The 27,868-nt window shown below is 52.9% G+C and overlaps 1 protein-coding gene and 1 long non-coding RNA gene across 3 annotated transcripts; one reads left to right on the plus strand and one right to left on the minus strand.

Annotated features, from left to right (window-relative positions):
* The first annotated feature begins 2,814 nt into the window (after positions 1–2,814).
* On the plus strand, positions 2,815–8,797 carry LOC136794507 (uncharacterized). The gene is made up of 3 exons (XR_010841405.1): positions 2,815–3,089; positions 5,933–6,026; positions 8,403–8,797. It is a non-coding gene; the product is annotated as an uncharacterized lncRNA (long non-coding RNA).
* Positions 8,798–13,415: 4,618 nt separating this feature from the next.
* SERPINH1 (serpin family H member 1) lies at positions 13,416–24,049 on the minus strand. 2 transcript variants are annotated; one of them, XM_059070841.2, is made up of 6 exons: positions 23,771–23,965; positions 22,260–22,303; positions 19,123–19,778; positions 17,622–17,720; positions 17,275–17,507; positions 13,416–14,425 (listed from the first exon to the last, which is right to left on the minus strand). In XM_059070841.2, exons 3-6 carry the CDS (start codon positions 19,742–19,744, stop codon positions 14,123–14,125), a joined length of 1,257 nt encoding a protein of 418 aa, XP_058926824.1. In that variant the 5' UTR covers positions 19,745–19,778; positions 22,260–22,303; positions 23,771–23,965; the 3' UTR covers positions 13,416–14,122. The 2 variants fall into 2 exon arrangements, with proteins under 2 accessions (XP_058926824.1, XP_058926825.1); XM_059070842.2 differs by lacking the exon at positions 22,260–22,303 and having other exon boundaries at positions 23,771–24,049.
* Positions 24,050–27,868: the final 3,819 nt, after the last annotated feature.

Raw genomic sequence — 27,868 nt, forward strand, 5'->3', positions numbered from 1 at the left:
CATCAAGCAATTATCTAACACCAACTGGGGGGCCCTACATTGAAATCAATTCTGACGCTATCTACCTAGAGACAGCGTCAGCTCCCACAGGTGAAGGGCTCAGTCCCACAGGACTGTCCCCCCGCCCCCCCCCCCCTCAACTTCAGATGCCAATTGCAAGTCCCAGGCTATCGCTTGTACTGCTGACTGACTTGCTATAAATCAGCATTCCCACAACCCCCCTGCCTGGGTTCAATAATTTGCTAGAATGGCTCACAGAACTCTGGGAAACACGTACTTATGTTTACTGATTTATCCTCAAAGGATAAAGAATACATCCAGATGGAAGAGATGAATAGGGGAAGGGGCACAGAGCTTCCCTGCTCTTGCCAAGCACACCACCCTGCCAGTGCCTCCAGCAACCCAGAAGCTCTCTGAACCTCATACTTTGGGGATTTTTATGAAGGTTTCATCATGCTGGCATAATCAATCATTAACTCAATCTCCAGCCCCTCTCCCCCTCCCAGAGGATGGAAGGTGGGGCTGAAATTTCCAAGCTTCTAATCGTGATTTGGTCTTTCTGGTGAACAGCCCTCATCCTGAAGTGATCCAGAAGCCACCAAGAGTCCCCTCATTAAAACAAAAGACACTGCTAGAACCCAGGAAATTTTGAGGGTTTTGAGAGCTGTATTATTTCACATGTCAGTTTCCATGAAAGCCTAGGTACCAAACTGCAGCAAGCTGAGCCCTGGACTGTTCAGAGTTGAAACCTGCAGAGGAAACAGGAGCAGGGACCCAGCTGGCCCAGGATAATCGTGGATGACAGTTGTTTGCCAAGGGCTCAGTCCTAAAGATCATCCAGAGGTCATGCTTCTTGAGTAAACCAGGCTTCTGATCAGAAGAGACCCAGGACACTCATGAGGGCAGAACCTAACATTTGCTGGTCCTCATTCAGTATCCAGGACAGCTCAGCCAGGGCTTTTAAAACAATGCCTGAAGTCCCCCACTCATTCATGCCTGCAGTTGACTTGTCCTTAGCACTCACTTTGTGCCTTGCTCAGTGCTGGGCATGAGGTCACTGTGGTACAGAAGTCCCAGTCTTATGACAATAAAAGGTGGCATGGGATGAGGCCCTAGGACAACTAAAGGCCTGGCTTTGAGAGGACAGTGAAGAAAGAAAATCTAGTAGGGGCATCCAGGAAGGCTTCTCAGAGAAAGTGGCTATGAAGTAGAGACAGCCCAGGCAGCGGGGGTAGGAAGGGGTATCATGGATGTGGCTGGCAAGACCAGGGTAAGCTCCCTCTGGAAGTCCTTGAATGAAAGAAACCTGATTTTCATGAGGGCCTGACCAAAGGGTGTAGCAGGCCTCTGGGGCAGACAACGGAGACCAGGGAGGGGTGACCAGTTTTCTGAACCCCAGGACTTCAAGGAGGGAGTCAGTCCTGTAGGCTGTGAGGGTGTTACTGGGAAGAAGGCTGGGGGCTAAGGCTCAGCCTTGCTCAGAGATGGGTCCTGCTAGGATCCCACTGGTGTGGGTCACAGTAGCCTCCCCTTTAAAACCCAGAGCCCTCAGGGGCCTGGGGGTGTGGGGAGAGCTCCACCTGTTGACCCCACCAAAGCTGGCTCCCAAGGAACACTCCTATCCCTTTAAGACCTTTGAGACCCATTATGAACACTAACCCCGTTTAAAGGTCTCTTTTTTAAGCGTCTCTTTTTAAAGAAGTTCAGCTTGGTTCTAACAGAGAAATCACAGGAAGTACTGATGACTTCCAAATGGTGAAGTTTTCTGAGCAACAGGCCCCAGTCCTGCTTCCTCACCCCACTCCCAACAGCACCAGTGTTTTCTGCCCCACAAGCCACCACTATAAACACACACACACTTTGAGGATTCTTCCTGGCCCACCCAACAGAGTTTGCTGCCAAATGAATTCTAATAGGGCCTTGCAGACAAGAAAAGACCATGCTGAGGCTAAAGAAGTATTGTGCATGGACACCGCGCCCCTCCTTTCAGTTCTCTCTCTGACCCACACACCTGGTCCCATGGCACACACATTCCCACGGGCCAGGTAGATGGTGCTCTCTCTGAGATGGGCGACATCCAGGGGCAAGTGTCCAGAAAGCCACTGGCTACCAGGGCTCCCCCTCTGAAGAAAGAGCTGACTGGAAACAAGCTGCGGGGGTCAGCCCCACGTGGTGAGGCTGAGCTCCCTCAGGGACAGTGTCAGAATGGAAAGAGAAGTGGGCCCAGCCCGAGGCTCTGGTGACTTTTTAAAGGTAGGAAGAGAAGGGCACAAAGGAAGCTGAGGAAGGGCTCGCCCAAAGCTGTAAGGAGAGACCAGGGCCTACGGTGCCAGGAGTGATTCAATAAGGAGAGCGTCCCAAGCTGAGGGAGAGAGCGCAGATGACCGAGAGGCTGAGAGGCGGAGAGGCGGCGGCGGTGTTAGCAGGTCGACCTCCAGCCCAGCGCCAGCCACCTTAATTTCCTCCTGATGATAAAGTGTCTCTCATGATAAGAGGTGACCCTGAGGCAGAAAACCTCCAGCTCAGGATTGAGCTGCAGGCCACCGCCTCACCTGCATCACGCCCAGCTCTCTACTGCATTGGAAGAAGGCCCCAGTGACGGAGGTGGTCGGCTCAGGCCCCCGCCCTGGGCTGGGGCGGCGAAAGGCGGGAAAAGAACTAGAAGCTTTTGGCCCTTCTCAGATGCAGACTTCATCCTTGGCCTGGTTCTTCCCAGCTGCAGCCATTTCCCAGCCCCTCCCCAGCACGCGTCGTCTCCACCCCTCTCAATCCCTCCCCTCGGCGGCCTGGCGAATCCAGATAAAGGACCCCGGCGGGCCGCGGCCAGTAACACCACCCGCGCGGACGCGGCTGCCTGAGGGAAGGAGGAGAGGGCGGCGCCCCTTCCCCGCGGAGCGGCCTCGGTAGCGCGCCGGCATCCGAAACTCGGATCCCGAAGATGCCCAGGCTCCGCCCAAGAGCCCTTAACCAGGCTCCCGGCTCTGAATCTGACAGCTGGGGATCCGACATGCCCCCCGGGCGGGCGGCGCTGAGCCCCAGGCCCCAGCGGCCGTCCGCGCACGCGCACACCGTCTTGCCCGTGCGGCCAGGTCAGTTTCCCCGTCTGGGGTCCGGGCCCAGTTGCCGGAGCTTCTCAGCGCGGGGGCCCGGGAACGGGCTGGCTAGAGAAGCCTGGGGACCCGCGGGCGCGCGCCACCCGAAGGCGGGTCTGGGGGGCCCTCTTGGAGCTGGGCTGAGGCCTCGCTGGAGCCCCTGGTGGCGGACCCAGAGAAAGACTGCGATTTTACTCCTCTCGCGCTGTGATCCCCGCCCTGGACGCCTGCCGGGGTCACCCCCGCACTGCCTGGGCACTTTTTGGCATTTTTATGTAGTGAGGAGGCGGTGCGTGCGGATTCAGGGTAGACCATGGGGCCAAGCCGTACTGCAGCGGCACCTTCCGTAGTCTTTGTCTTTGTCGCGGCGAGGATGGATCACCTAGAGGAAGGGGATGGGGAATGCACGCCATTCTCAGTCCGAAACCTGGAAATATTTTTGTGCACCAATTTCCAGCCCTCCACTTCCAATCCGTCACTAAGACCTGTGCCCTCTACCAGCTAAATAAATGGTGAATCTGCTTTCTTTTCTCTATCTCTATGGCCACCCCCTCTTACGTCACATATATCACAGTTTGTAATTCTGTATGTGAATTACATGATGGCACTCAGGGTGTAAGAAATGAGGCATTTCTTTATTCTGATAAATCAAATTAAATCACTTCCTCTCACTGCCAGGATGGGCAGGAACTCTAATATTAGTCATTTTCCTAGAGCCTCACCCTGTCCCTAGGTCCAGGAGGCTTAGACCATCCTGAGAAGACACATAGGTTGTCACTATGGCTGCCCCAGCCCAGCCAGAGGGGCATTGGCAGCCCCACCCCCCCTGCACCATGTTTGGCTGTGGAGCTCCCAAAGCCTCCCCAGGTTGTGTGGTGTTAATGCCATTCCCCAGATACTCCTATATCCATCCACATCTGAGCCCATCCCTCAGAGGCCCCATAATCCAGACCCCCCAGCTCCCTGCCCTTTCTACACACCCCCATTCCCAAGTCAGGCCAGTCTACCCCCTCATCCATCAAAGCACCTACACTTTTACCCCCCTCTCCATCTCAGCCCATGCAGTTTAACATCCTCTTTAGACCTGATTCTTGGGGGGCAAGGGCTGCACCATCTTATATCCTCACCAGCAACATATGAACTTTCTAGTTTCTCCACATTCTTGTCAACACTTGTTCTTGTCCATCATTTTTATCATAGCAGTGATTTCTTTGCCTATTACAGAGTCTTCCATTCTTGCCTACACACCCAATAGATATGTAATAACTATGTGTTGAGTGGATGAATAGGAAAACAGGAAATGGAAGGTTTGGGCAGGAGGATGAACTCAGTTTGGTACATGTTGAGTGGGAGATGCTTTGTATCTAGGAGTCTTCTGGATATAGTGGCCTCATCCTGGGACAGGGTCTAGGATGAAGGTAGAGATGGGGACCTCATTAAAATGTGGGCCTCACTAGCCCTGGGAAGTTATGTGAGGCCATAAGAAGGGGTGCATTTACCCAAGGAGAGTGTGGAAAGTGAGAGAAGGATCCAAGACAGAGCTTTGGGAAACACCAACATTTAAGGAACAGGAGAGGAAGGAGGCCCTGAGTGGAGCCTGCCACAGCACAGCAGAGAGGTCAGAAGAGAACTGGAGAAGATTGTCACCTTGGGGAAAGCATCAAGGGGAACGGGTCAACAGGATCAGAGACATGAGTGCTTCCCTATGAGATAGATTATTAAAAATGTCCATTGAACAAAGTGGGTAAAATGTCAATACATATTGAAGTTTTGTGATGGGTATGTGGAAGTTCATTACACTATTCTCTCAACTTTCATGCACATTTGAAATTGTCCATATTTCCAAAATAATTTTTTAAAGTATCCACTGCACTAACAATGAGGAGATCACTGGTGAACTTGGCATTTGCAGAGTCTCCGGAGTGGAGGGAACAGAAACCCAATACCAGTAAATGGAGGACTTTAAAAGGGGAGATTCGATTCGTGTAGTATCATACCTGACGCATGATTCATTAATATTCCAGGAAGCAATCACTGGGCACATATACCCCAAGTATTCCTGAGAAAAGAGAAGATTGTGTGTGACAGGCATTAATTTTTCATAGTTGCTGGTGCCTCCCACACAAGGACCATTCTCAGCAGGCCCAGCAGCCAGCCAAGAGCACTTCCTCAAAAGGAGGAAAATTACTTGCCAAGGGGTGCATGGCTTTGCTCCTAACTCTTAGGTACTCCATTGTGGTTCTTTTCTCGGGGTTTGCCACAGCGCTCAGACATCATCCCCATCTGCTGCAGATACCTGAATCACCTTTGAATCTGCTGGGTCATCAGGGCTATGAGCAAGAGCTGCCTCCCCTTCAGCCTGGACACCTGGAAGCCTTCTCTTGCTCTGGGCTCCACTCAAAGCTGGCAGCCTTACTAGTTACTCCATAAATCAGAGCGGAACACCAAAATGTGACATACATTGCCACCAAAATACACAGAAACCCAACGAGTGTGCTTCTTTCTTACTACTACTAGGGGCAGAAAACAGCAAATTCCTTTCACTTTTCAGGATGTGACAATTTTATGTGTCAACTTGACTGGGCCATTGGGTGCCAAGGTATTTGGTCAAACATTATTCTGGGTGTGTTTGTAAGGAATGAGATTAATATTGGATCTGTAAACTGAGTAAAGCAGATTGCCCTCCCCAGTGTGGGTGGGCCTCATCTAATTTGTTGAAATAGAACAAAAGGCTGAGTAAGGGAAAATTTGCTCTCTGCCTGGCTGTCTTCAAGCTAGGAAATTGGTCTTCCCCTGCCTTCAGGCTGGAACTAAACACCATCAGTTCTCCTGCTTTTCAGGCCTTCAAACTTGGACTGGAACTATACCACTGGCTCTCCTAGGTCTCCAACTTACAAACAGAAGATCACAAGACTTCTCAGCCTCCGTAATCCTGTGAGTCAATTCCTTATAATACATCTCTTTGTATCTATCTCTATATACACATATCTATAGCTGTATCTTCTATTGATTCTGTTTCTGTGGAGAACCCTGACTAATATATCTTTCCTGGCATGATCCAGACCACTGAACACCCAGAAACTTCACTCAAGGGGCAGGGCCCTGTGTTCTTATGGGATTCATGTCCCATTCTGAGCACATTTGTATCTTATCAATGCATCTAGAGTACCTGCTGCTTTCCACTCTCTGAATCCTTAGGAACATGATGTAATCAGTGTAGTAGACAAGTATGATGTTGTGTGTTATGGGAGGATGGTCAAAATCCCCACAGGTTACATTGTAACAGAGAATCAGAGACTTGGGGAGTTTCAAGACAAGATGAGAAAGCTGTATTGCTGTCCCTGCCAAAAGAAAGCTGCTTCTGGTATTTTCCACAGAGGATGTTTAAAAAAAAATTCTTTTTCAGATAAATAGTTTCATATTAAGTAACAAAATATATGTATATTTGCTCCCATAAAAAGACCATACCAGGCTTCCCTGGTGGTGCAGTGGTTGAGAGTCCGCCTGTCGATGCAGGGGACATGGGTTCGTGCCCTGGTCCAGGAAGATCCCACATGCCGCAGAGCGGCTAGGCCTGTGAGCCGTGGCCACTGAGCCTGCGCGTCTGGAGCCTGTGCTCCGCAACGGGAGACGCCACAGCAGTGAGAGGCCCACGTACCGGAAAAAAAAAAAAAAAAGACCATACCTAGAATAGTAGCTGCTGGAATCATCTGAGTAAGCTATGATAATTCACTGTCATTCTCCAAGACCTGTGCCTTCTGCACAGACCAAAGAAGTAAATTAAGTGGGATGTAATAGAAACCATCCTACATCTCTCAAGTTTTGATGAGGGCACAAATATCTGTGATTCTCCCATATCTGTACCAGCTTATTGATTGGTAAGAAGAAAAAGTTCCAGAAGCTTCCACTTAGCCCTTTCTACCATAATGGCCCTTATTCCACAGGTCTAGAGGCTCATGTGTGCTGTAAATTTCAATTATACACCCTGAAACTAAAAATACAATTGCAGGATGAGTCCAGGCACCATGCCTAGACTTGAGTCAAAACTCCAGTTGTCACCTGACCCACCTGAGCCTCTACACAGTGGCTTTCTATGTCCTCAGGAATTAGAGTTAGATAAGCTCAAGGTCTGCTAATCCCCGAAAAGCCTGTGTATTTTCCTTTCACAGAGCACAGTTCTCTGGAAAATGGCCTAGGGCCCTTTGTGGAAGGTAGACTGCTAAAAGGAAGATTTACAGTATGTATCTGGGGTGCTATTGAAGGGGCCTCTCTGAAGGGTACTGACCTCTCTTCCATTCAAGGGGCTTTGGGTGAGGGACCAAAGTACTCTTTCATAGTGGGTCAAATCAGGCTTCTGCTACCAGGCCTAGAGGGTTTTGTTTGTTGTTTTTCTTTGCTGTTTCTGTTATACATTAAGGAGGACTTAGAGGCTGCCTATCTGTTTGGTCCCTTTGGTCCTATTTGGCCCTTAAGCAATTAGTCTTTGCTAAGACATCTGTGGGTTAGACCATTCTGAGTACCACTTGGCATCTGATGTCCCAGATGGCCAAGTGCTGCTGTCTGTGCTCTGCTCCCCTGGGATCCCATCATTTCCACTAAAATCATGGAGCCCATTTCTGTGGCAGTGTCTTTCACTAGTATCCCTAGCCTGCAGAGAACAAGTACTACATCATATTTCAGAGATGCTCCCCTCACTAACATGTTTCTCCATGCCTTGGTGAAGGGAATGTCCTCCAGGCTCTATAAGAGGAAGTCGGGAGTGTGGAACTTGCCTTGGGAGTATGTGAGTGGGTCACATGGGGTAAATCCACATCAACATTGCTCCCTGCCTTAGCACTGGATTCCTTCCTCTATGTTAAAGCAAGGAATTCTGGCATTTCAATATCAATTAAGCATAGGCCGCAGTTGAATCCAGGTTTCAGTCAACCAGCTAAGCAAACAATGAAAACCACTCCTAGCTGCTCAAACTGTCACACGGACTCTAGAATCTTAGGTAAATGTACCCATATTAATAAATCCAGCCCAGTGAAAATTGTGTTCCTCCCTCCATGGACTAGCACCCACAGAAAACATTCCCACATATATTATCCAGACTTTTTGGTGATATGAATTAGCAAAATCTTGCAATTCTTTTGATGTGGCTGCTTCTTCCTCCCCCATCTGACTCTGGAACTAGTCTTCTGAGACAGGAAAGTGTCTAATTCCAGTTACGGGACTGGAGACAATGAGATTGGTGCGTGAAGAGGCTTGGCCCCCCCCGTGGGGTAGATTGAAATCATGGCCATGATCTTTTGCTGCTCTTTCCTCCAGACATGAAGTCTCTTTTTCACCCCTCGAATCCGGGCTGGCCTCGTGACTTGCTTTGACCAACAGGATGTGATGGAAGCGACATGATATAAGCTGCAGAGCCCAGGCCTCAGAGGCTTAGCTCCTGCCTTTATCCTCTCAGAATCCTGAGGCCACCACTGTGCCAGGAAGAAGACGGGGATGCAGGCCCACATGAGAGAGAGGCTCAGCACCCAGCCATCCCAGCTGAGCCCAGCATCCGGTGGATGCAGTCACCCAAGCGAACCCAGACAAGACCAGTAGAAGGACTGCCCAGCCAACCCGCAGAACTGTGAAAAGAATGAATTGTCATTTTAAGCCACTAAGTGTGGAGTGGCTTGTTTCTCTGCAATAAACAACTAAAACACTTTGCAGGGTAACTTCCAAGACAAGGTCACTTCAAGGTCTTCAGGCAAGGCATCTTGTGCTGCACGGGGGTTTACTGGAGCAAGGGGTGCTCTAAATCATCCAAATCCTGCCGTATGGCCTCTAATTCCCTCCCTGAGATCAGTGCCCTAAATTTCACCTGAGATCTAGCAGCACTGTGAATTCAGCTGACAAACTGACAATGTAATTTGTTGACTACAGCATCAAACTCCTGTCTTGATAAGTTATATAACACAGCTTAGCTCTCCCCTCCTGTTGGGCCTCCTCTCGGCTCCCCTGTTGAGTTTGTCATCTCTGGTTTACACCAAGACAGAGGAATGACATGAAAAAACAAGGAAGTCTGAGAGCTGACCACTTCTCAGTAGGTGTATTTGAAGTGTCAGAACACTTTCTAATTCTTGCTGGAACAGCCAGGTGGATCAGCTTGTGCCTAGACTTGTGGACTCCGTGCTCCCCCCACAAATGAAACACTGGTGGTAGGCGTGTAGGGGAGCTGAGCAGACATGTCCATGTCACAGAGAGAGAGGAAGAAAGGAGACAGCAAGAGGTATTGAAGGACCAAGTCCCCCCAAGAGCACCTGGAGGGAAAATGCGGTGCGTGCTGCCCAGAGATGCTTCCCCAGAGCTCTGGGAGCACAGAGGCAGCTGCGCTTCTGACAGGGGCCCAGGAAGGGACTCTGGAGAGTCGGTAACCTTTGAGATAGGCTTTGAAGGATGAGGAGGGCTCCACTGGCAGAGGTGGGGGGAGGCATGATACCAGCAGAAGAGGCCACATGAGCAAAAGGAGAGGGAGGAAAGTCCAGGGGAGGGGATAAGTCAAGCGGGGGCTGTGGGAAAAGGAGGGAAATTGGAGGGGTGGGAGTGGCAAAACCAACTGCTCTGCTCCTGCAGAAGCATTCACTGACCTCGGGGCCTCCCTGTCAGCCGCCTTCTCCCAGCCTCTCTCAGAGCAGTTCAGCCCAGCACCTGGCAGCCAGGCCTCCCTCTATCTCACCCCCACCCTCCCCCAGGCCCCTCGCTGTGTCCCAAGCTCCCGTGGCCCTTCCAGCAGCCGCACCTCTGTTCATGCTGGGCCTCTCTTCCAGAATGCCTCTTCCCCTCTTTCCTAGCAACCTCTAGCACCTCTTCTTCCAGGAAGTCTTCCCTGACCACTTCAGCTCTGCCTGACCCCCAGGTTGTATGGCATGATGGAAAGAATCAGGCTTTAAAGTTGTGGAGATCTGGGTTCAAATCCCAGCTCTGCAGTATGATCTTATTAATAGTTAATATTTCTCGGCCACATATTATTTGCCAGGTGCCATGGATTACCTCATTTCATTCTCACCACAGCTCTATGAGGTACTTACTATTATCATTCCCATCTTACTAGTGAGGAAACTGAAGCTCAGGGAGGTTAAGTATCTGGCCCAAGGCCACACAGCTAGGAGTGGCAGAACTGAGATTCCAGTCTGGTCTGCCAGGCTCCAATGCCTCTGCTGCTAAGCACCAAAGCACCCACTGGACCACTTCCTTTGAATGAGCATTTATTAGGCACCTCCTATATGCCAGGCGTTGTGCTGGGTTTGGGGATGTGGCCAGGGCATGGGCAGACAAGGGCTGCTCTCAAGGAGGTTTTAGCTGCGGGGACTGGAGTAAAGATTATATAGAATCCCATTGGTTACTGACCGCCTCCTATAAACCATGGAGCACGGAGCTCACGCGTATCGACCACCTCTCTCCTCCACGGCCAGCTGACCTGCGCTCCCATACGTGCCAGGCTCTGTCACTGACCTGCTAGGTGGCCTTGGGCTGGTCACGTTATTCTCTAAACCCCAGTTTTCTGTTCTATAACTTGGGATGGTAATAGCTACCCCTGAGGGAAGCTCTAAGAATTAAGAGCTTCCCTCAGGGGTACCCGGCAGTGCAGGGCACATAGTCGGTGCTCAGTAAAAGTTAATCCCCATCTCCCCACACGTGCATTCACATCCAGGACCCATACAGTGCAGCTGGGTCATCATCCCTCTGAGACTTTTAACAAGCACGGTGGTCGAAATAACAAGGAGGTCCCTTCAATGGCCTCCAGGTGGCAAGAGAACTCCACACAGAGCTGTGATGGGCCATCAAGGGTGCTGACATGGCTGGTCCAGCCCCAGCCCAACCTTGACCTATCCACCTCCACCACCTGCCCTGCCACCCTTCACACCAGCAGCCCCACTTCTCACCGTGAGGTGGGAGCACAGACCTCCCACCACCCTCCTGCCTGTGCCAGGATGGAGGCAGGTGGCCTCAGGGCCCCCTTTGTGTCATCTGGGCAGCCCCACACTGAGCCCTGCCTTCCTTCACTGCCCATGCCCACCTGGTGGGGAAGCTGTTGCAGGCTGAGCTTTGGGTCCAGGAGTCCCAACTTTTAGTCCAGTCTCCCCATCTCTGAACTATACCTGTGTGAGTAGGAAGACTTCCCACCTAACTGGACTATTGTGGGGATTAAGTGGGACAACATATATAGACTGTGAGGTTATGCACCTTTCCTATTAAAATCTGGCCAGTTCCTCTCCTGCCCTTTCTGTGTGTCATGGAGGAGGAACAACTCTCCATCTGGCTAGGAGCATTTCCCAGCTCAGCCCCACTGGCTGTGGAGCCTCAGGCAGGTCACTTAACCTCTCTCAGCCTCAGTTATCTCACCTGTAAAATGGGAATAATCCCTACCTAGCCAAGCTGTTAGGAGGCTGGGATAAAATTTATATATATCAAGTGACCGACATGGTGTTCGGCACATAGTAGAAGCAAAATACAAAGGAAGGACCAGCTGGTATTATTAAAATCATTATTCTGATCAAGAAATGTCTACTTACCCTTCAAGGCAGCCTACATGTCACTTCCTCCTGGGAGTCTTCCTTGATCTCCCCATGGCAGTCATGGCACCCACCCATGGCACCCTTCTGGATTCCCAAAGCACTGGTGCCCTTCTAACACAGCTCTTTCACTTAATAAAATGTTTTGAGTGCCCTATGTGTGTATGACACTGAATTTGAGTGCAGGACATACACTGATGAACAAGATATGGGGACTTCCCTGGATTAAGAATCTGCTTGCCAATTCAGGGGACATGGGTTCGATCCCTGGTCCGGGAAGATCCCACATGCTGCGGGGCAACTAAGGCCATGTGCCACAATGACTGAGCCTGCGCTCTAGAGCCCGTGACCTACAACTACTGAGCCCACATGCCACAAATACTGAAGCCTGCGCACCTAGAGTCCACGCTCTGCAACAAGAGAAGCCACCGCAATAAGAAGCCCACACACCGCAACGAAGAGTAGCCCCGGCTCATGGCAACTAGAGAAAGCCCGCACGCAGCCAAAAATAATTTTTTTTTTTAAAGTCATCGTCCCTATTCTCGTGGAGCTTCCGTTCTAGTAGTGGGGACAGACCAAATGTGTCAATAGGTAGATAATTTAGGAGCACTGAGTCAGTAAAACAAGAAAACATAGTAAAGAAACTGATGTGGAGCTGCTGCTTATACTGGGTGGTTAGGGAAGGACTTGTGGAGTAGATGACATTTAGGCTGAGTTCTGGACGACAAAAAAGCAGTCTTGCAAAGATCTAGAAGAACCACTTGCCAGAAAGAACAGCTAGTGCAAAGGCCCTGAGGCAGGAGAGTAAGTGTGGCATGTCTAGGAACAGAATGATCCAGGGGATTGGAACAGTGTGTACCGAGCATACTTGTCACTGTCCCTACATTTCCACTTCTAGATGAAGCCTCTTGAGGGCAGAGATCTAATTTACTGGGTTCACAGCACAGAACAGACCTGGAGTTCTGAACAGTTGTGTTGCATTATGGTAATAATGGGAGTGAATCAGCTGGCCCTTCTGCAGCCCCATTCACATCTTGGAGGATTTCAACTAGGTTGCCCAGCCAGGCAGGGACTCCCTCCTGGGACCAACAACCCCCAGGTCAGAGCAGTTGGCAAACGGAAGCTGGAGAGGTGCCCAGAGAGAGGTAATGACCTGCCCAAAGTCACACAGCCAGCAAACAGCAGAGATGGGTCATGAATCCAGTTTCCTCTGTTCCTCTGCCTCCCTGGCCACTGGTCTGTCCCGTGCATCCCACTTGCCCTCTCCCTCCCTGAGCTGTGATGTCAGGAGCCCCAGGGACCATGAAAGGTAACCAATGTGAGGACTGTATCAGGTCCCTCGTCTCCTGCTGCAAACCCCAAAACAGAGCAAGGTTCCCACAAGCTCCTTCTTCACAAAGCCCTGCCCCGCTGGGCAGCCTGAGCTTGTGTCCTCTGGCCCTGGATGTGGATGAGGTCAGCTTTAAGTGAAAGTCTAGGGGGCTAAAGACTGGGACCCTGGGGCCCTGCACAGCAGGACAGCAAAGCTCTGGGCTCCAGGTCCAGCGCTGTCATTCCGGCCCCATGGCCACCATCTCTCCAGGGCAGCCAGAGCCAAAACAATTTCCGATTCAGCACAAAGTGGGCCTACCACATGGTATTATCTGCAGTTATCTGCCAGGATTTCAGGGCCTGACAAGGGCTATTAGTAGCAAACGTGGCTTAACAGAAGGAGCCCTTATCCCCGGGGAAGAATGAGATGGGAATCTCTGATCCAATCCCCTTCCATGCTCTGACAAAATTTCACTGGAAAATTTTATTGAAAAAAACAATTGTACAAATAAGTTCTTTGTTTGACAGCAACAAAGGCTCATTTCCCCCCTTTCCTCCCCATCTTTGAAAATCTATAAAAGGAAAAAAAAATGTTCATCCCCATGATGCCTGACTGGAGTCTACCCAAGAGCTCCCCCTGCACCCCCATAAGCTATACCCAACCCCCTCACTGGGGTCAGACCCATGGTGGGGGGTGGGTACATGCCCCAGGGGCTGCAGCACCTAGTTTTATAGTTGAGGGAAGTTAGAAGATTGGGAGGGAGCTGGGGAGGGGCTGACGTGGTGGTAGTATCAGGAAGAGGGCCCCCATTCCATGAGGGCTTGGCTGAACCCCCAGCTCGATCCCATCTCACAGATGAGAAAGCACACGGCTTAAATATGAACACTGACCAAGGCAGCCTGGATCCCAGCGCTGAGAGCAGGGCTCCACGACCACTGCCCAGCTCCCACAGGATGTGCGGTCTCTGGGCTCAGCATCCTGACATCTGGGGGCCCATGTCCAGGCAGAGTGAATTCTGGCTGGGAGGTCTGCTCAGACACAGCCAGCCCCCCTGTTTTCCCACCCCCACCCCGTGGACTATCCAAGGTCAGTACCTCAGCTCCCCACCCCCATAGCACCCATGTGTCTCAGGAGCCTCCTGCTGCCCCCTACCATCCCACACCCACCCTGGGGCCCTACAACTCGTCTCGCATCTTGTCGCCCTTGGGCCGGACCAGGCGCCCGATGAACAGCAGGGAACCGCTCTGGGTGTCTCGAACCAGGAAGATGAAGGGGTGGTCGGCGTAGAAGAGCTTGGGGCTGCGCAGCTCCTCACGCCCATAGATGTCCTGGTCGAAGGGGTTGCCGTCTGTGTCCCACTCGAAGGCGGTGGCGTGAAACACACTGGCCAGGTACAGGTCCTTCTTGCCAGACATGCGAGACAGGTCTGCCTTGTTCTTGTCGATGGCCTCAGTCAGACCCAGCCCAGCCAGGTGTTTCTGCAGGACCAGGTGAATGCCGGTGAGGCCACGGTGGGTAAGGCTCCTAGACCCTCACCCTCCACCCACGCTGCCTGCTGTCTCCTCCCGTCTCTTCCTCAGAGCAGAGATTACCACTCCCTGCCACCTTCTGTGTGCCAGACGTGGCATGGGCACTGCCAAGCACTGCTTTCCTAATTCTCATGAAATCCCTGCAAGAGCTTCCAATCACCACTTCACAGATGAGGAAACTAAGGCTCAGGGGGAAAAGGCAGAATTTATGCCTGGCCCGCTGAGCCATCTTGACCTGTGCTTCTCAAACTGTGGGTGGTGGACTGCCTGCATCAGCATGCCCCAGGGCCTTACATGAAGTGCACATTCCGTGGCTCCAGCCCAGAGCCACTGAATCACAATCTCTGGGGGTGGGCTGGGAACCTTTTTGAACCAACTCTCCAGGTAATTCTTGACACACTCAAGTTTGAGAAGGACTATCCTAAGGACAGCTATGACCACATCACTCCGGGGCTTAAAACCTTTCCAGAGTGATATGATGTCTGGAATTTGCTTCAAACTAATCTGATGGGGGAGGAAGGGGTGTGTATAAATGAATCCTTACTGGTCATGAGTTGACAATGGTTGATGTTGGGTGATGGATACAGGAGGGTTCCTGATACTAATCTCTCTATTTTTAATATATTTTTATACATTTCCATAATAAAAAGTTAAAACACACACACACCCTCTTCCAAGGCTCTGCATAACCCCTGGAAGCCAAGGACAAGCTCTTTCCTGTGAACTGTGCTTGCACTGCAGCCTTAACCCTCAGCATGTCCCACTCTGCTCTCCACTCAACAGCCTCTCTGAAACTGCATCCTCAATGGCATCTCAGTGGCTACCCTGTCTCTGGAGGGCCCTTTAGACTCCATGTCTTCCGGGAAGACTTCCCTGTCCCACAAGACTGGAGCCGCGCCTCTCTGGGCCTCAGCACCCCTGGCCTCCCTCTCTGTCTATCAGTGTGTGGTCCTGTCTGTCTCTCCCACCTGGCTCAGAGCTCCTTCAAGGCAGGGCCCATATTCAGGGCTCTCCCTGGCTCTCAGTACAGAAGAGGTGGCAGTAAAGGACTGTCAGCTCAGTGAACAGCAGCCTTCAGGGACCAGGCTTCTGTGGGACAGTGCACTTCCCCAGCATGGCCAAACGGGCACTAGACCTAGAGATCTGAGAGTCAGGGTGTCCTGAGACAAGCATTCTAGGCCCAGCTACTCCAGTCCCCATGACTTTGCACAAATCACCCTCTTGGAATTTCCCAACTCAATCTATTGCAGGGTAGCATGTCCACCCAGGGTGCCAGGAAAACACAGGAGAAAGAAGGGGAGTCAGATGACAGCAACTGCAGGAGAAGGGGCTGGGGTAGAGTCGGGACAAGCGCAAGAGGGAGACGGGTGGCTCCTCTCTGAAAACCCTCAGTGCTGTCTACAGTACAGACCACACAAGCTCCACTAGTCTCCAGTTTGGAGCCTAAGCCCCATCTCATCTCAAGCTTTCTCTCTCCACGTTCTCTCAGCAACAAGTCTGAAACAATTCTGTAGGTGAGAGACCTGCCAAGGAATCATTTCTGGAATCCAAGGAAGGAATGAGATGAAAGTTTTCCCTTTTGAGTAGAGGAAAATATCTTTCTCTCCTGATTGACAAAAAGGCCACCTGAGTTTTCACCTTGAGAACTAATTGCAGCTCCACTGCTTACTAGCTAGGGTGACCTTGGCGAGTCACTGCTTCTCTCTGAGCTGCTGCCCACCACCCAGAGTGGTCACGAGGGAGAAATGATGTTGAGCGGGTTTGGTTAAGTTTCCAGCCAAGTGACTCAGAGCTGAAAGCCATTATTAGTCTTATTACTGCATGGGGGACAATCCTCCAGCTTGAATAGCCTATACACGCATACCCCAGAGATATTGCGGGTTCGGTTCCAGACCACCACATTAAAGTGAATATTGCAATAAAGTGAGTCACACGAAATTTTTGGTTTCCCGGTGCATATAAAAGTTATGTTTACACTATACTGTAGTCTATTAACTCTGCAGTAGTATTATGTCTTTAAAAAATCAATGTACATACCTTAATTAAAAATACTTTATTGCTAAAAAATGCTAACCATCATCTGAGCCTTCAGGGAGTCAATCTTTTTGCTGGTGGAGGGTTTGAAATATCGTGAGAATTACTGAAACGTGACACAGAGATACGAAGCGAGCAAATGCTGTTGGAAAAGTGGAGCCAATAGACTTGTTTGACGCAGGATTGCCATAAGTCTTCAGTTTGTAAAAAAACACAGTAAAGTGAAGCACAATAAAACGAGGCATGCCTGCACCTTGGGGCACTTCAGACTCTGAGAGGCAGCACAGTCTAAGATTAAGGGCATGGCTTGGTGCTAGATGTCTGAGTTATTGACTATGTGAATTTGGATAAGTTATTTAACTTTTCTGAGCCTTACTTTCCTCATCTGTAAGATAAGGTTGATAGTCCTACCTAATAAAGTTGTTTTGAGAATTAAGAGTTCAATACATACAAAGTGCTTAGGAAGAGTGCCTAGCATACAGCACGTGCTCAATTGTATTGGGTTGGACAAAAAGTTCGTTCGGGTTTTCCGTACGATGTTACAGAAAAACCTGAATGAACTTTTTGGCCAACCCAATATTTAGCTATTGATGTTATCACCATCTTCCCAAGGGCAGGGAACATGCCTCCTCCCCCAGCACAGCCCAGTACTGCCTGGACAGCCAGAGGGGTTCAGGACAGACCTGCTGAGCTGGTGAATGGGTGCCCCATATGTCATGCCCCCCTCCAAGCCCTGCAGGCCCTTGAGTTGGGCCATCCCTCACCTGCAGGTCGTGGGTCACCTCCACCACACCCTTGGGCAGGGAGATGGCAACAGCCTTCTTCTGCATCTTCCCCATCCAGATCTTCAGCTGCTCTTTGGTCAGCAGCTTCTCAAGGCGCTCAAGGGGCTCCACGTGGTGGGGCATGATGATGATGAGGCTGGAGAGCTTGTGCGCCAGGGGCATCTCCACAAGTTGCAGCTTCTCCTTCTCGTCATCATAGTAGTTGTAGAGACCTGGGAGAAGAGCAGAAACGGCGCTGGGCACACTGTGGGGCGGGGGCAGGCCAGGCCCCAAGCCCCCTCAAGCCCCCACTTTGCCCCCCCAACCCTACCCTGCAAGGCACTTACCTGTCCGGTGCATCATGGTGACACCCACGGTATAGGAACGGGTCACCATGAAGCCTCGGTTGTCCACCATCTTGTGGTGGAATCTCTCATCCCAGTGTGCTGTAGTGGGAAGTAGAACACAAGGTCAGAAACAGATGCCCCCATCTTGTCAAGATACTCTCCTCAACTGCATTCCCTGGATTTTTCCCTGCTTAAGGCCTTTGTTCAAGTCTTCAGGCTCAACTGCAGCCCACCTCCCCCAGAGCACCCAGCCCACAGAGTACATGTTCCCTGCTTTGGGAGTGTCGGTCTTGGCCCCAGGACATGCTGCCTGAAGATATGGCTCTCTATATTTAGGGCCTACCTGTTTCCACATGACAGGGGGTGCCTTCAGAAGGAGGACCCTCAGCTCAGCTACCACCATGTCCACCTCTGCCCTGAGAACTGTCAGGTATTTGTGCAACATGCGCTGAGCTAGACTTCCCACCCCACCTGCTAACTGAGGTCTGTGCCCCAGGCAGGGGATGCCCCAAGACCACCCTTAATTCTTGTCTGCAAGCCCTGTCTCTGTGCCCCCCAAAATGACCCAAAAAACCATGAACACGTGACAGTGGCATGAGCCCTGCCCTATGTCACATACAGACCTGTATTCAAATTCAGTCTCAGTCACCAACTGGCTGCAAGACCTTTCACCCCTATCTTGGTCCCTTCATTTGTAAAAGAGGGGTCACCTCATCCTCACAGCATGCTGTGAGAGGAACAGTGCTATCCATACAGGTACTCAAAAATACCCGTTAAGCCCAAATCGAATCTTCAATTTAAGATGCACCTGGACCTGAGTCTGGGCTCTCTCCTCCTAGCTGAGCCTCAGTTTCCTTACCTGTGAAATGGAGGTAACACCACCTGCCCCCAAAGTTGCTTTGAGGGTTAGTAATGATCACAGATGTGGAGCCTTTCTCCAGCTCATTACTGAGATAGAATTGATTACTAAATTTGATTCCAAGACAAGTAACAACACTCTGATGTGATGAAACACGGTAGGAGAACATCTTATGGAGTCCTTCGGTGGGGCTTGCATCTCTGTCCCAGACCTTTAGACACAACACTACACCTCTCTGAATCTAGTGTCTCGTATGTAGCAAGAGTTCAATAACAGTGCCTCCCTCTGGGTCCACGGGTTGTTTTTTTTTTTTTTTTGGTACGCGGGCCTCTCACTGCTGCGGCCTCTCCCGCCACGGAGCACAGCCTCCGGACGCGCAGGCTCAGCGGCCATGGTTCACGGGCCCAGCCGCTCTGCGGCATGTGGGATCCTCTCGGACTGGGGCACGAACCCGCGTCCCCTGCATCAGCAGGCGGACTCTCAACCACTGCGCCACCAGGGAAGACCCACCACGGGTTGTTAATGAGGACTGCAGGAGCCGTGATGCTCAGCACGGGAACACTGACCTGATTTGCCAGGGGCGGGGCTCCGGGGAGACGAGGCCCCGCCCCACCGCACCCTGCCCCGCCCCTCCGGACTCACGCTTGAAGAACATAGCATTGACCAGCAGCGCGCCATCCGTGCGCTCCACATCCTTGGTGACCTCGGGCAGCTTGCCGTCGGTGGTCTGCGCCGCCCACTCGTTGATGGACTGCAGGGCGCTGCGCTTGTCGCGGAAGTTGATCTTGGAGTGCTCGCAATTGTAGTGCTGCTTGCTGCTGCGCACGAAGTCCTCTGCGAAGCTCACCGAGCTGGGCCCATACAGGCGGCTGCCCAGCTTCCAGGTCACATTGCGCGCTGTGCTGTTGCTGAGCGAGCGCAGCAGCTCGCCCAGGCCCGCGTGCACCTCCTCGTCGCGCAGCTGCTCGGCGCTCAGCACCGCCTTGGCCTGCGACGCCGTGGCCGCCTTGCCACCCAGCGACACTAGCCCCAGGGACGAGGCCACCACCACAGGCGACAGCAGGATGTTCTCCACCGCCTGGTCCTTGGCCATGGCCTGGTACAGGCTGAAGGCCAGGCCGGCGCTGCGCTCAGCCAACGTGGCCGCCTTGGGGCTCAGCTTCTCGGCCGGGCCGGGAGCTGCTGCGGCCGCGGGTTTCTTCACCTCGGCGGCCAGGGCCCTGGCCAGTAGGCAGAAGGTGCTGATGAGCAGGAGGGCACGCATGGCTGGGAGGAGGGTTGTGAGCACCACGGAGGACCTGTGAGGGTAGCAGAGAGAGGGCGGCCCTGAAGCCCTGGTCGTTCCTCCCCAACAACCATCCCTAGCCTTCTGGCTGTGACCAAGTCCCCTGGAGATGGGAGCAAGAGGGCCCAGAGCTCTAGGGAGCCTGGACCTAACTCCGGGTTGCCCAGATTGGGGGTCTCCATCTGCCCACTCTCTCAGTGCCTTGTTTGACTCCCTAGCCAAAGCAGGCAAGTCCCCACCTCAGCCCTATTGATTTCTTGCACTGAACTTAACATTTAGATTTATGTTTGTTATATACTGTTTCCATCCCTAATTAGTCTGTGACCTCAAGGAGGGTAGGAAACCTAGCCAGTCTGGTTTCCCTCTATATCCCTCGTGCCTGGCACACAACAGGCCTCAGCTGTTCCTAAATGAACAGAAACCAGGGCCACTTGCCCAAACCTGGGGTCTTCAGTTATTAGCTCTGATCTCATACAACCCTGGGGCCCTTTTCCAGTGGGGGAAAAAAAAAAAAGTGGTAGATGGGCTCAGGGTCTGCATGAAACTCGAGCCTGGACAAAGGATGTCATGTGGGGCCTGCTTCTCCCTGAATGCCTTTCCTTCTGCCCTGGAATGTTAATGAGTCACCAGTTGGTTCACTCATTAAATGAGGGTCCAGATGCTCTACTCTGCTGCCCCAAGGGTGACCTTGAGTTCGCATGTGTGCATGTGTGTGTGCCCACCCCTCCCTGAGCCTCAGGCTCCATTTTCCAAGTTGTACAGGTCTAGGTCTCCATGCCCAGGCTTCTGTCTCGGCAGGGACTTGTCTGCCCATCTGCCTACAGCCCCTGGAGCGGATGTGAAATCCCCAGAACAAAAGCTGGGGGGGCCGGGGTGGGGGGGAGGTTTCCTGAGAGGAAGGATACTAAGGGAGAGGGTAAGTCACAGCTCAAAGGAACAATGACACCGACACCCCTTCACCAGAGGCTGGTGGCCAGATGTGTATTCATTTTCCCAGGAAGCTGGGCCACCTCAGATTCCATTCTACCCTCCCATCTGACAGTCATCACCACACATGTCCATCTACTCTGTGGCTTCAAGATTGCCCTCAGGTCCCCTCCTCAAACCACAGCAGTAGCAGTGGCCCCTAGGACAAGCCCCTCTCCCCTCTCTGGGGCCTCCCATCAGGACAGTCTCTCCACATGGACTTATTTCCACACTCCTCCACTTTGAGGTCATTTCCACTTCTCCACGCAGCACAACGGAAGAGGAGATGACATGGCAAAGGGAAGGTTTGGAAGGAACCGCGGGGATCCCACGGCTCTGGCAGATCCCATCTCGTGGTCCTCAAAAAGATGGAAAACTCAGAGTCCTGGTGGACCACCCTCAGGCCTTGAGCCTGCCTGGGGAGCATCGGCTTTCTGCGAAGACTCTACTGCTGCAGCCATCCTGTGAACCAAGCCAAGTCCCCCCTCCCTGGGCTGCCACCTCCTTGGAGGCGCAGTGCAGAGGAGAAGCAAAGGGTACATGGGGAGAGGCGGTGGAAGGAGGGAAGGCCACTGAGCCCACAGCTGCCTGGGGGAAGGTATCAAAGAGATCTGTAGCCTAGAGTATGGGTTGCAGAGGTAAGACAGAGTTTCGCCCAGAAGAACGGATTGGGAAGGGAATATCTCAGGGCCCAGGCCGCCTTCCTCCCAGCCCTAGCTACTTCCCCACCAGGCCTGGAGCCTCAAAGGCAGAGCGGCCATATAATTATTATACAAACAAGGACACTTAAGAGAGTAAAATGGGACACTACTAATTATTAGGCCAGCACAACAGGCACATGGTCATCCTATTCAAAGGCCGCCTTTAGTCCAGACAGCTGATACCAGAGCTGGGACCTCTGCAGAGGCCACCAGCATCCCCTTGAGAGACAGTCTGGGAGTCTAGTTCACAGCCTTGCCACGTGGCAGGCACTATTTGGACAGCCCCACCCCCAGCCAACCAGAACCTTAAAGGGCTGGGAGGGGCTTTTTAAGAAAGCTCCAAATGACTAGTCTGGGATTCCTCAGGCAGCCACACAGCTGCGCTCCCCTTCCTGCTCCCCTTCCTGCTCCTGCTTCGGGTGACGTGGCAGGCTGGAAACTGAATTCTCTCCACCCGCCTGCAGAGCCTCCCTGGCCCTAGCTTCGAGGCCGCAACGCCACTCTCTGCAGGGAGATGTGCAGCTATGGAGAAGGGCTGCCCTGTTAACCCAGCAGCAGGAACGGAGGAAGGCAAGTCACTGCAAGCAAGCCAGCCTCCCACAGCCCAGCCCTTGTTGCCACAGAGAAATCCTAGCCCTTAGGCCAAGGTTAGAAGATTTACACTCCCACAAAGAAAAATACACGATCTCAGAACCAAGGGCTGTGCCCACAGCTAGCCAGGCCAAGTTGAGACTGGGTTCCAGATTTTTGTAAGTAGAGGGAAGGGAAGCAGATGCTGGGGGGGACCACCAGAAGGGCTCTCAAACCCTTGAGGAGGGCTAAAGTACCTTGAAACTGCCTCAGGGGGAGGTCAATGCCTGCCATTTTCATTCTGAAAGAAAAGAAGAGTGAGGAGGATGGGATAGGGCAGAGCTGGTGTGGTGGTGAGGAGGGGGCCTGGTAGGCCCAGCCCCCATACGGAACTCTGTCTACACTGTCCCTGGCAGAAGGAAGATGTAACCAGTCCCAGATTTACAAGGACCTTGGAGGTCATTCACTTCACCAAACAGTGGGAGAAACTGAGGCCAGAGAGGGGGCAGGGAGCCACCTCCAGTCCACCAAAGATCAGTGGGGGTCAGGCTTCCTAGCACAGGGCTCCTTCCTCCCAGAAGCACCCACAGAGCCCCTCCGGAGGGCTGGATGTGGTGTCCTGTTACACAGCCCGTGAAAAAACATTTCTGCTGGGAATCCTGGTGACCAGAGACAAAAGGAGGGGACCCGGAGGCCTCAGGAAGGGGGGATGGGCAGATGAACTGCCTGAGGACAGGAGGGTGTGGTCCCAGCCAGAGACTTCCAGGGAACCAAAGCCCCCTGATTTTCCTCCGGCCTCCATCCGGGCCCTGCAGACCAGCGGGACCAGCCGGAAGCCCGGGAAGAGGAGGGGCCAGGCCTTCTGGCCATGCTGGACGCGATTTCATTCTTCCTCCACCACTCCAGCCGCCTCAGGAATGTCCCTAAGTTGGGGGCAGGGAACCCTGGCCTCTTAAGTAGCCTTAACCCTGCACTTACTCCAGGAACCACGTGGCGGTGCACAGAATTAGAGTGGGTGACTCAAAGCCGCCTAGGGAGCTCCCCATTCTCCCTTCTGTGGGGGGATGCAGACCTGGTCACCTCCTCACCCCTTTTTGGAGGGCAATGGGGGAGACTGGTGCTGGCTGCCATAATCTACACGTGCAGGCTGCTGATCAGAAATGGAGCCGTGGTGGGGGACTCCTCCCAAACCATGGGGACCCCAAGAGCCAAGTAAAAGTCATGACTATTTCACCTCCTTTTCCTACCACCCTACCTCAGGAGGCTCAGATGCCCCCCAGCAAGCCCTTGGGCCACTGGCCCTTGGGCCTCAACCCCACAACTGGAGACACCCCGACATGCAAAGCCAGCCTGGCCTCCCCGTCCCTGCTGGAAGGCGTTCCAGACTCCGTCTCCTCCCTCCTTGATCCTGCAGAGGGACGAGCCTCAGCATCCCGGCTCCCAGCCCCACCGTTTCCTCTCTGCCACCAGCACCCCTGCCCCACACTTCTGCGGAACCCTGCACTTTTTCCGGGCCCTTTGAGTGCCCCGACTCCCCATCCCGGCTCTGATCTCTGCTCTGGCCCTCGGGCTCGCTCTGCCATCACCCCCCAGCCCCGGGTTCTCCATGCCGAACCCTCCAGCTGTCCCCAAAGTGCCAGGGACTCCAGTTTGCGGGCTCTGGGGTGGCCCCTAAACCCTCCCGCGGCCCGCTCTCCCCTCTCGTTTTCTTGAGCACCCCCAAAGCTCCCGCCGCTCCCGCCCGACCCGGGCCGCCCCCGCCCCTCACCTGGCCGGGCTGGGCTGGCGCCGGGACCGCAGTCACAGTGGCGCACTCGAGCCGCGAACGGATTCCACTTTCCGCCGCGTCCCCGCTCTCCAGATCTATATATGGCGTTCCCCCACCCCACCTCCCGCCCGTCCCGAGAAACTTCTGGAAAGTTAGAAAAGCTTCCGGAGGGCGCCCCGGCTCCGCCAAAAAAAGCCAAAGACCTCCCCCAAACCGCCCCGGCTCCCGCCCCTCCCTCTGCGGGCAGTCACCCGGTCCCTGGGTCCTACTGCCCCCCTCATCGGACGGGGTCGCGGCACCCGGGGATCCCCTGCCTTGAGGCTGGGCGCCCGGAGCCTGCACGACTGCAGAGCGAGCGGGCATCCTTCGATTCAGCTGAGACTCTGCACCCTAGTGGGAGCCCGGAACGCTTAGCTGGAGGGGACATGGGTCTCCGGGGTCCAACTCCCCGGAAAGGAGCCCCCTAACACCCCAAGGCTCTTTGCACAAGCCAGCTACCCCTGATTGCACGTTCCTTCCAGCACACCTTTCCCTGCAGCAGCTCTGCCTCCAAGTGGATCCATTTCCCCATTTTTGAGCTGAAACTTAATTGGGTTCCCCTACACGCCCCCTCCTCAGTCAGGGCCCCTCACCTTCCTCTCAGGGGAGGTTGTCAGAGGCTGGGAGGCAGCATCCTTCTCCAGGTGCAGTTTATCCTGAACACCTTGGAGCTCAACCTCAGTGGCCACCCCGACAGGAAGAGTTGTCGTCGGGCCGGTCCCAGTACCTGACCCTCACCCAGGAAAGTATTGGAGACACCTGGGAAACACCTCGTGGTCTGCCTGGGCCTGGAGGGGTGCACAGGAAGAAAACCCTGGTTGTCCACTAAGTAATATGCTGTGTGACCCTAAAGAAGTTAACTTTCCTTTCTGGGCCTCAGTTCCTTTGTGAAATGTCATTCCTTGCTTCCTTTCCTTGTCTGTCTCTGTCTGTCTCTGTCTCTCTGTCCTTGGTCATCCCTGCCCCCTCCCTGTCTGGGTCCTCTCCCACAGGTCTCACTATCAACTCCTCTTGCCCCACCCTTCCCCAGTTGATAGCCTCTTGAGCTCTGAGCTAAGCTGGGGTATTCATTTCCGTTCCAGGTGCAGAATACACAGCCAAGAACAGGACAAAGTCCCTGCCCTTAGGATGAACATTCTGAGAGGGGTATACACATCTTAGTAGGGAACTTGAGAAGATAGAAGATTATTTAGGACTTCCCCCTCCCTCCCCCAAATCTTTAATAGGGAAATCATAGATAACGCATGGGCCCCAGTATGGAGAGGAAGGGACAGACACTTCACTCACTCATTCATTCATTCAATCAACAAACTGTGCTGAATATCTTCTTGCTTCGAGGTGCATCTCTGGATCTTGGGGAGCAAATGAAGCCCAGCACCCAAAAGATGAATCATCCAGGTCCCTGGCAGCAGAGGGGAAGGGAGGGCACTTTCTGGCCACCCCAGCCTGGTGGTAGTGACTAACTTCTCAGCCTGGCTTAGGCTGCTGATGTTCAAATTCTGATGACAAGGATTGTGGGAAATCTTAGATCCCAAGAGCTTCAGACTCTTCGAATCAGGGTCAAAGAATCAGAGATGGTTTGAACCTTAAGGTAGTCATCACAGAATATGATATCCCCATGAAATCTTTGAATTCATCCAAGAAATCTTAGAATGTTAACTCTCAGAGTCAAAGAATCTTAGAATAAAAGTATTGAGGACTCTGGGCTGCAAGGCATCTCAGAGGTCATGGATTCCTGTCGGTAACCCCTGGCGGAAGTCCTCTCTGCAGTACCCCAAAAAGGCAAGCACCCAGGTTCCTCCAAGAACAGGGAGCTCACCTCCCTTGGAGGCAGCCCAGTATCCTTTTCTTAGGACAGGTCTGATCGTTGACAAAAATCTCTTAGCCTCAGGGCGGTGTCCATCTCTTGGGTGCAGCTGTCCTGGTTTTCATGTACTTCCCTCTGCCTCATCTGTGTATTGCTTTTAAGAATAAGTCCTTGCTATTCAAGGAAACAGAAAATCGCCTGGGTCCCAGGCCCAACTCCACCCTCTACCCCACCCCCAGCTTGGCCCTCAGGTGGTAATAGGCCAGTCAGCTAAGGGTCCATCAAAGCTGGTGTAATGAAGGAGAGGTTTGCCTTGATTTCTAGCAGGTCCAGAAGTCAAAATCCCGCAGAGATTTCCTTTCCTCCACACCCTTTAATCTCTTAGCTCTCCGAAGCCTCACCAGAAGTTTAGGGGAAAGCTGAGTGCTACGACTCTCAGTGACGGCCCTGAGGGGGAAGGATAAACTGAGGTTCATGCTGTTAGATAAACCCAGAATCCTAGAAGGTCAGAGTAGAAAGGACCAATGCCCACCATATACTGATAGGGAAGATGAGGCCTAGGGAGGGGGCTGGGTCTGGAGACCCTCTACCAGCCTCACTAGACTGATACTGTAGCTCAGACTGGGTCAGAAGCCTCCTCTATGGCATTGTGCTACGTTATCTCTGTGTCATCACCCTGTATGGTCACTGAATGTCATTGGAGATTTTGGATGGGCAGAGATTTCTTCTCACTCTGAGTCCCCAGTACCCAGCACACGGCATGCCCAGAAAAGGCACATGGTGAGCGCGGCCAGTGAGTGAGTGATGGGAAGTGTCTGCCTGAGTCTACTGGACTCCAAGCACAGCCTCCCTGCAACCTCCCTGAAGAAAGAAAGGCAACGGCTCCTTTAAATTTCCAAGATCAGCAAAAAAATTTTCGAGAGCCTTTGCCACATTATTCTTAGCTCTGAGCCCAGCCCAGGCCCTGCTGACTGCAGCCCTTCCCCCGCACTTCCAGGCTGCACTTTCTGGAAAAAACACTCTTTCTGGAGGGAGGAAAGAGTCTGAAATGCAAAGAAACTCTCCAATGTTTCAGGTCTGGGTTCGTCCAGTGGTCCAGTGCCTCTGCTCCCAGCAGGAGCGGTTCCTGCCCACCCCAACCCCCGACAGGGGCTCAGCTGGAAGTCCCAGGTCCCAAGAGGTGTGGGCAGCAGGAAATAGAAAACCGTGGAATCCAACTGCATCCCACCGTACAGAGAGGAAAACTGAGGTCCAGAGAGGGGCAGGAACTTGCCCAAGGTCACACAGCAAGTCAGAGGTGGAGCTGGGCCAGAGCCCACGCCCTGAGCCCCAGCCCTGTCTCTCCCACACCATCTTCTAACTGGGCCTTCCAGGTAGGCAGGCCCAGTTCTGCCAGATATTGCAGAAACGGCTCTCTAGCCTCAGTGGCTCAATTCAGGCAGTCCTCACCCTACAGAATCCTAGGACAAAAACTAACACGTTAAGCGCCCAGCACATTCATATTATCATATTTAATACTCTCAGGTTGAGTAAAAATGTCTCCATTTTAAACACAAGGAAACTGAGGTTCAGGGAGGCTAAGTTCAAGACCTTACAGCAAATTGCAATCAGAACTGGGATTTGAACTGTTTGTCTGTGGAAGATGGGGAGTTGGGACAGGGAGAGGACAAGGAAGTGACATTCACGGGACCCTTTGCTGTGGCCAGGTACCCTTACCAATATCTCACTTTTAATTATTGGATGTTAATTGGAAGGAAGTGTCCTCCCTTTCTTCTTTTAACAGAGGATAAAACTGGCCAAGAAAGGCTTGGATAGCCAGCCCACGGTGGGCCCTCTCCCTGGGAAACCAGGGCTACCACTGGCAGTTCTTCTCTGAGATGCTGTCCAGGAGCCAAGAATGTGCACATAGCCCCAAGCATGAGTCAGGGAAATGCAACTTCTGCAATCTCTGATTCTCTCTCGTGGAGTTGGGGCCTTCTGACCCAAAGGGCTGTCCTGTGAGCTGCCACGTTGGAGGGTGGGAGGCTGGTGAGGGGTGGGCTGGGCGGACGCATGACTCCTCTCTCCTCCTCCGAGAGCAAGCCCCACCCTCCTACCATCCTTCTGGTGCTGAGGCAACTCCAGGGCCTTCACCCGCACGCCTGACACCCTGACAGGACACCCCAGAGACACCCGTCCACTGACACATGACACTGCAGACACACGTGTCCACCCACCCGCTGTGGCCCCTTCATGCAATCCACATATACACA

The sequence above is a fragment of the Kogia breviceps genome, chromosome 7 (assembly GCF_026419965.1).
Source record: "Kogia breviceps isolate mKogBre1 chromosome 7, mKogBre1 haplotype 1, whole genome shotgun sequence".
Lineage (NCBI taxonomy): Eukaryota > Metazoa > Chordata > Mammalia > Artiodactyla > Physeteridae > Kogia > Kogia breviceps.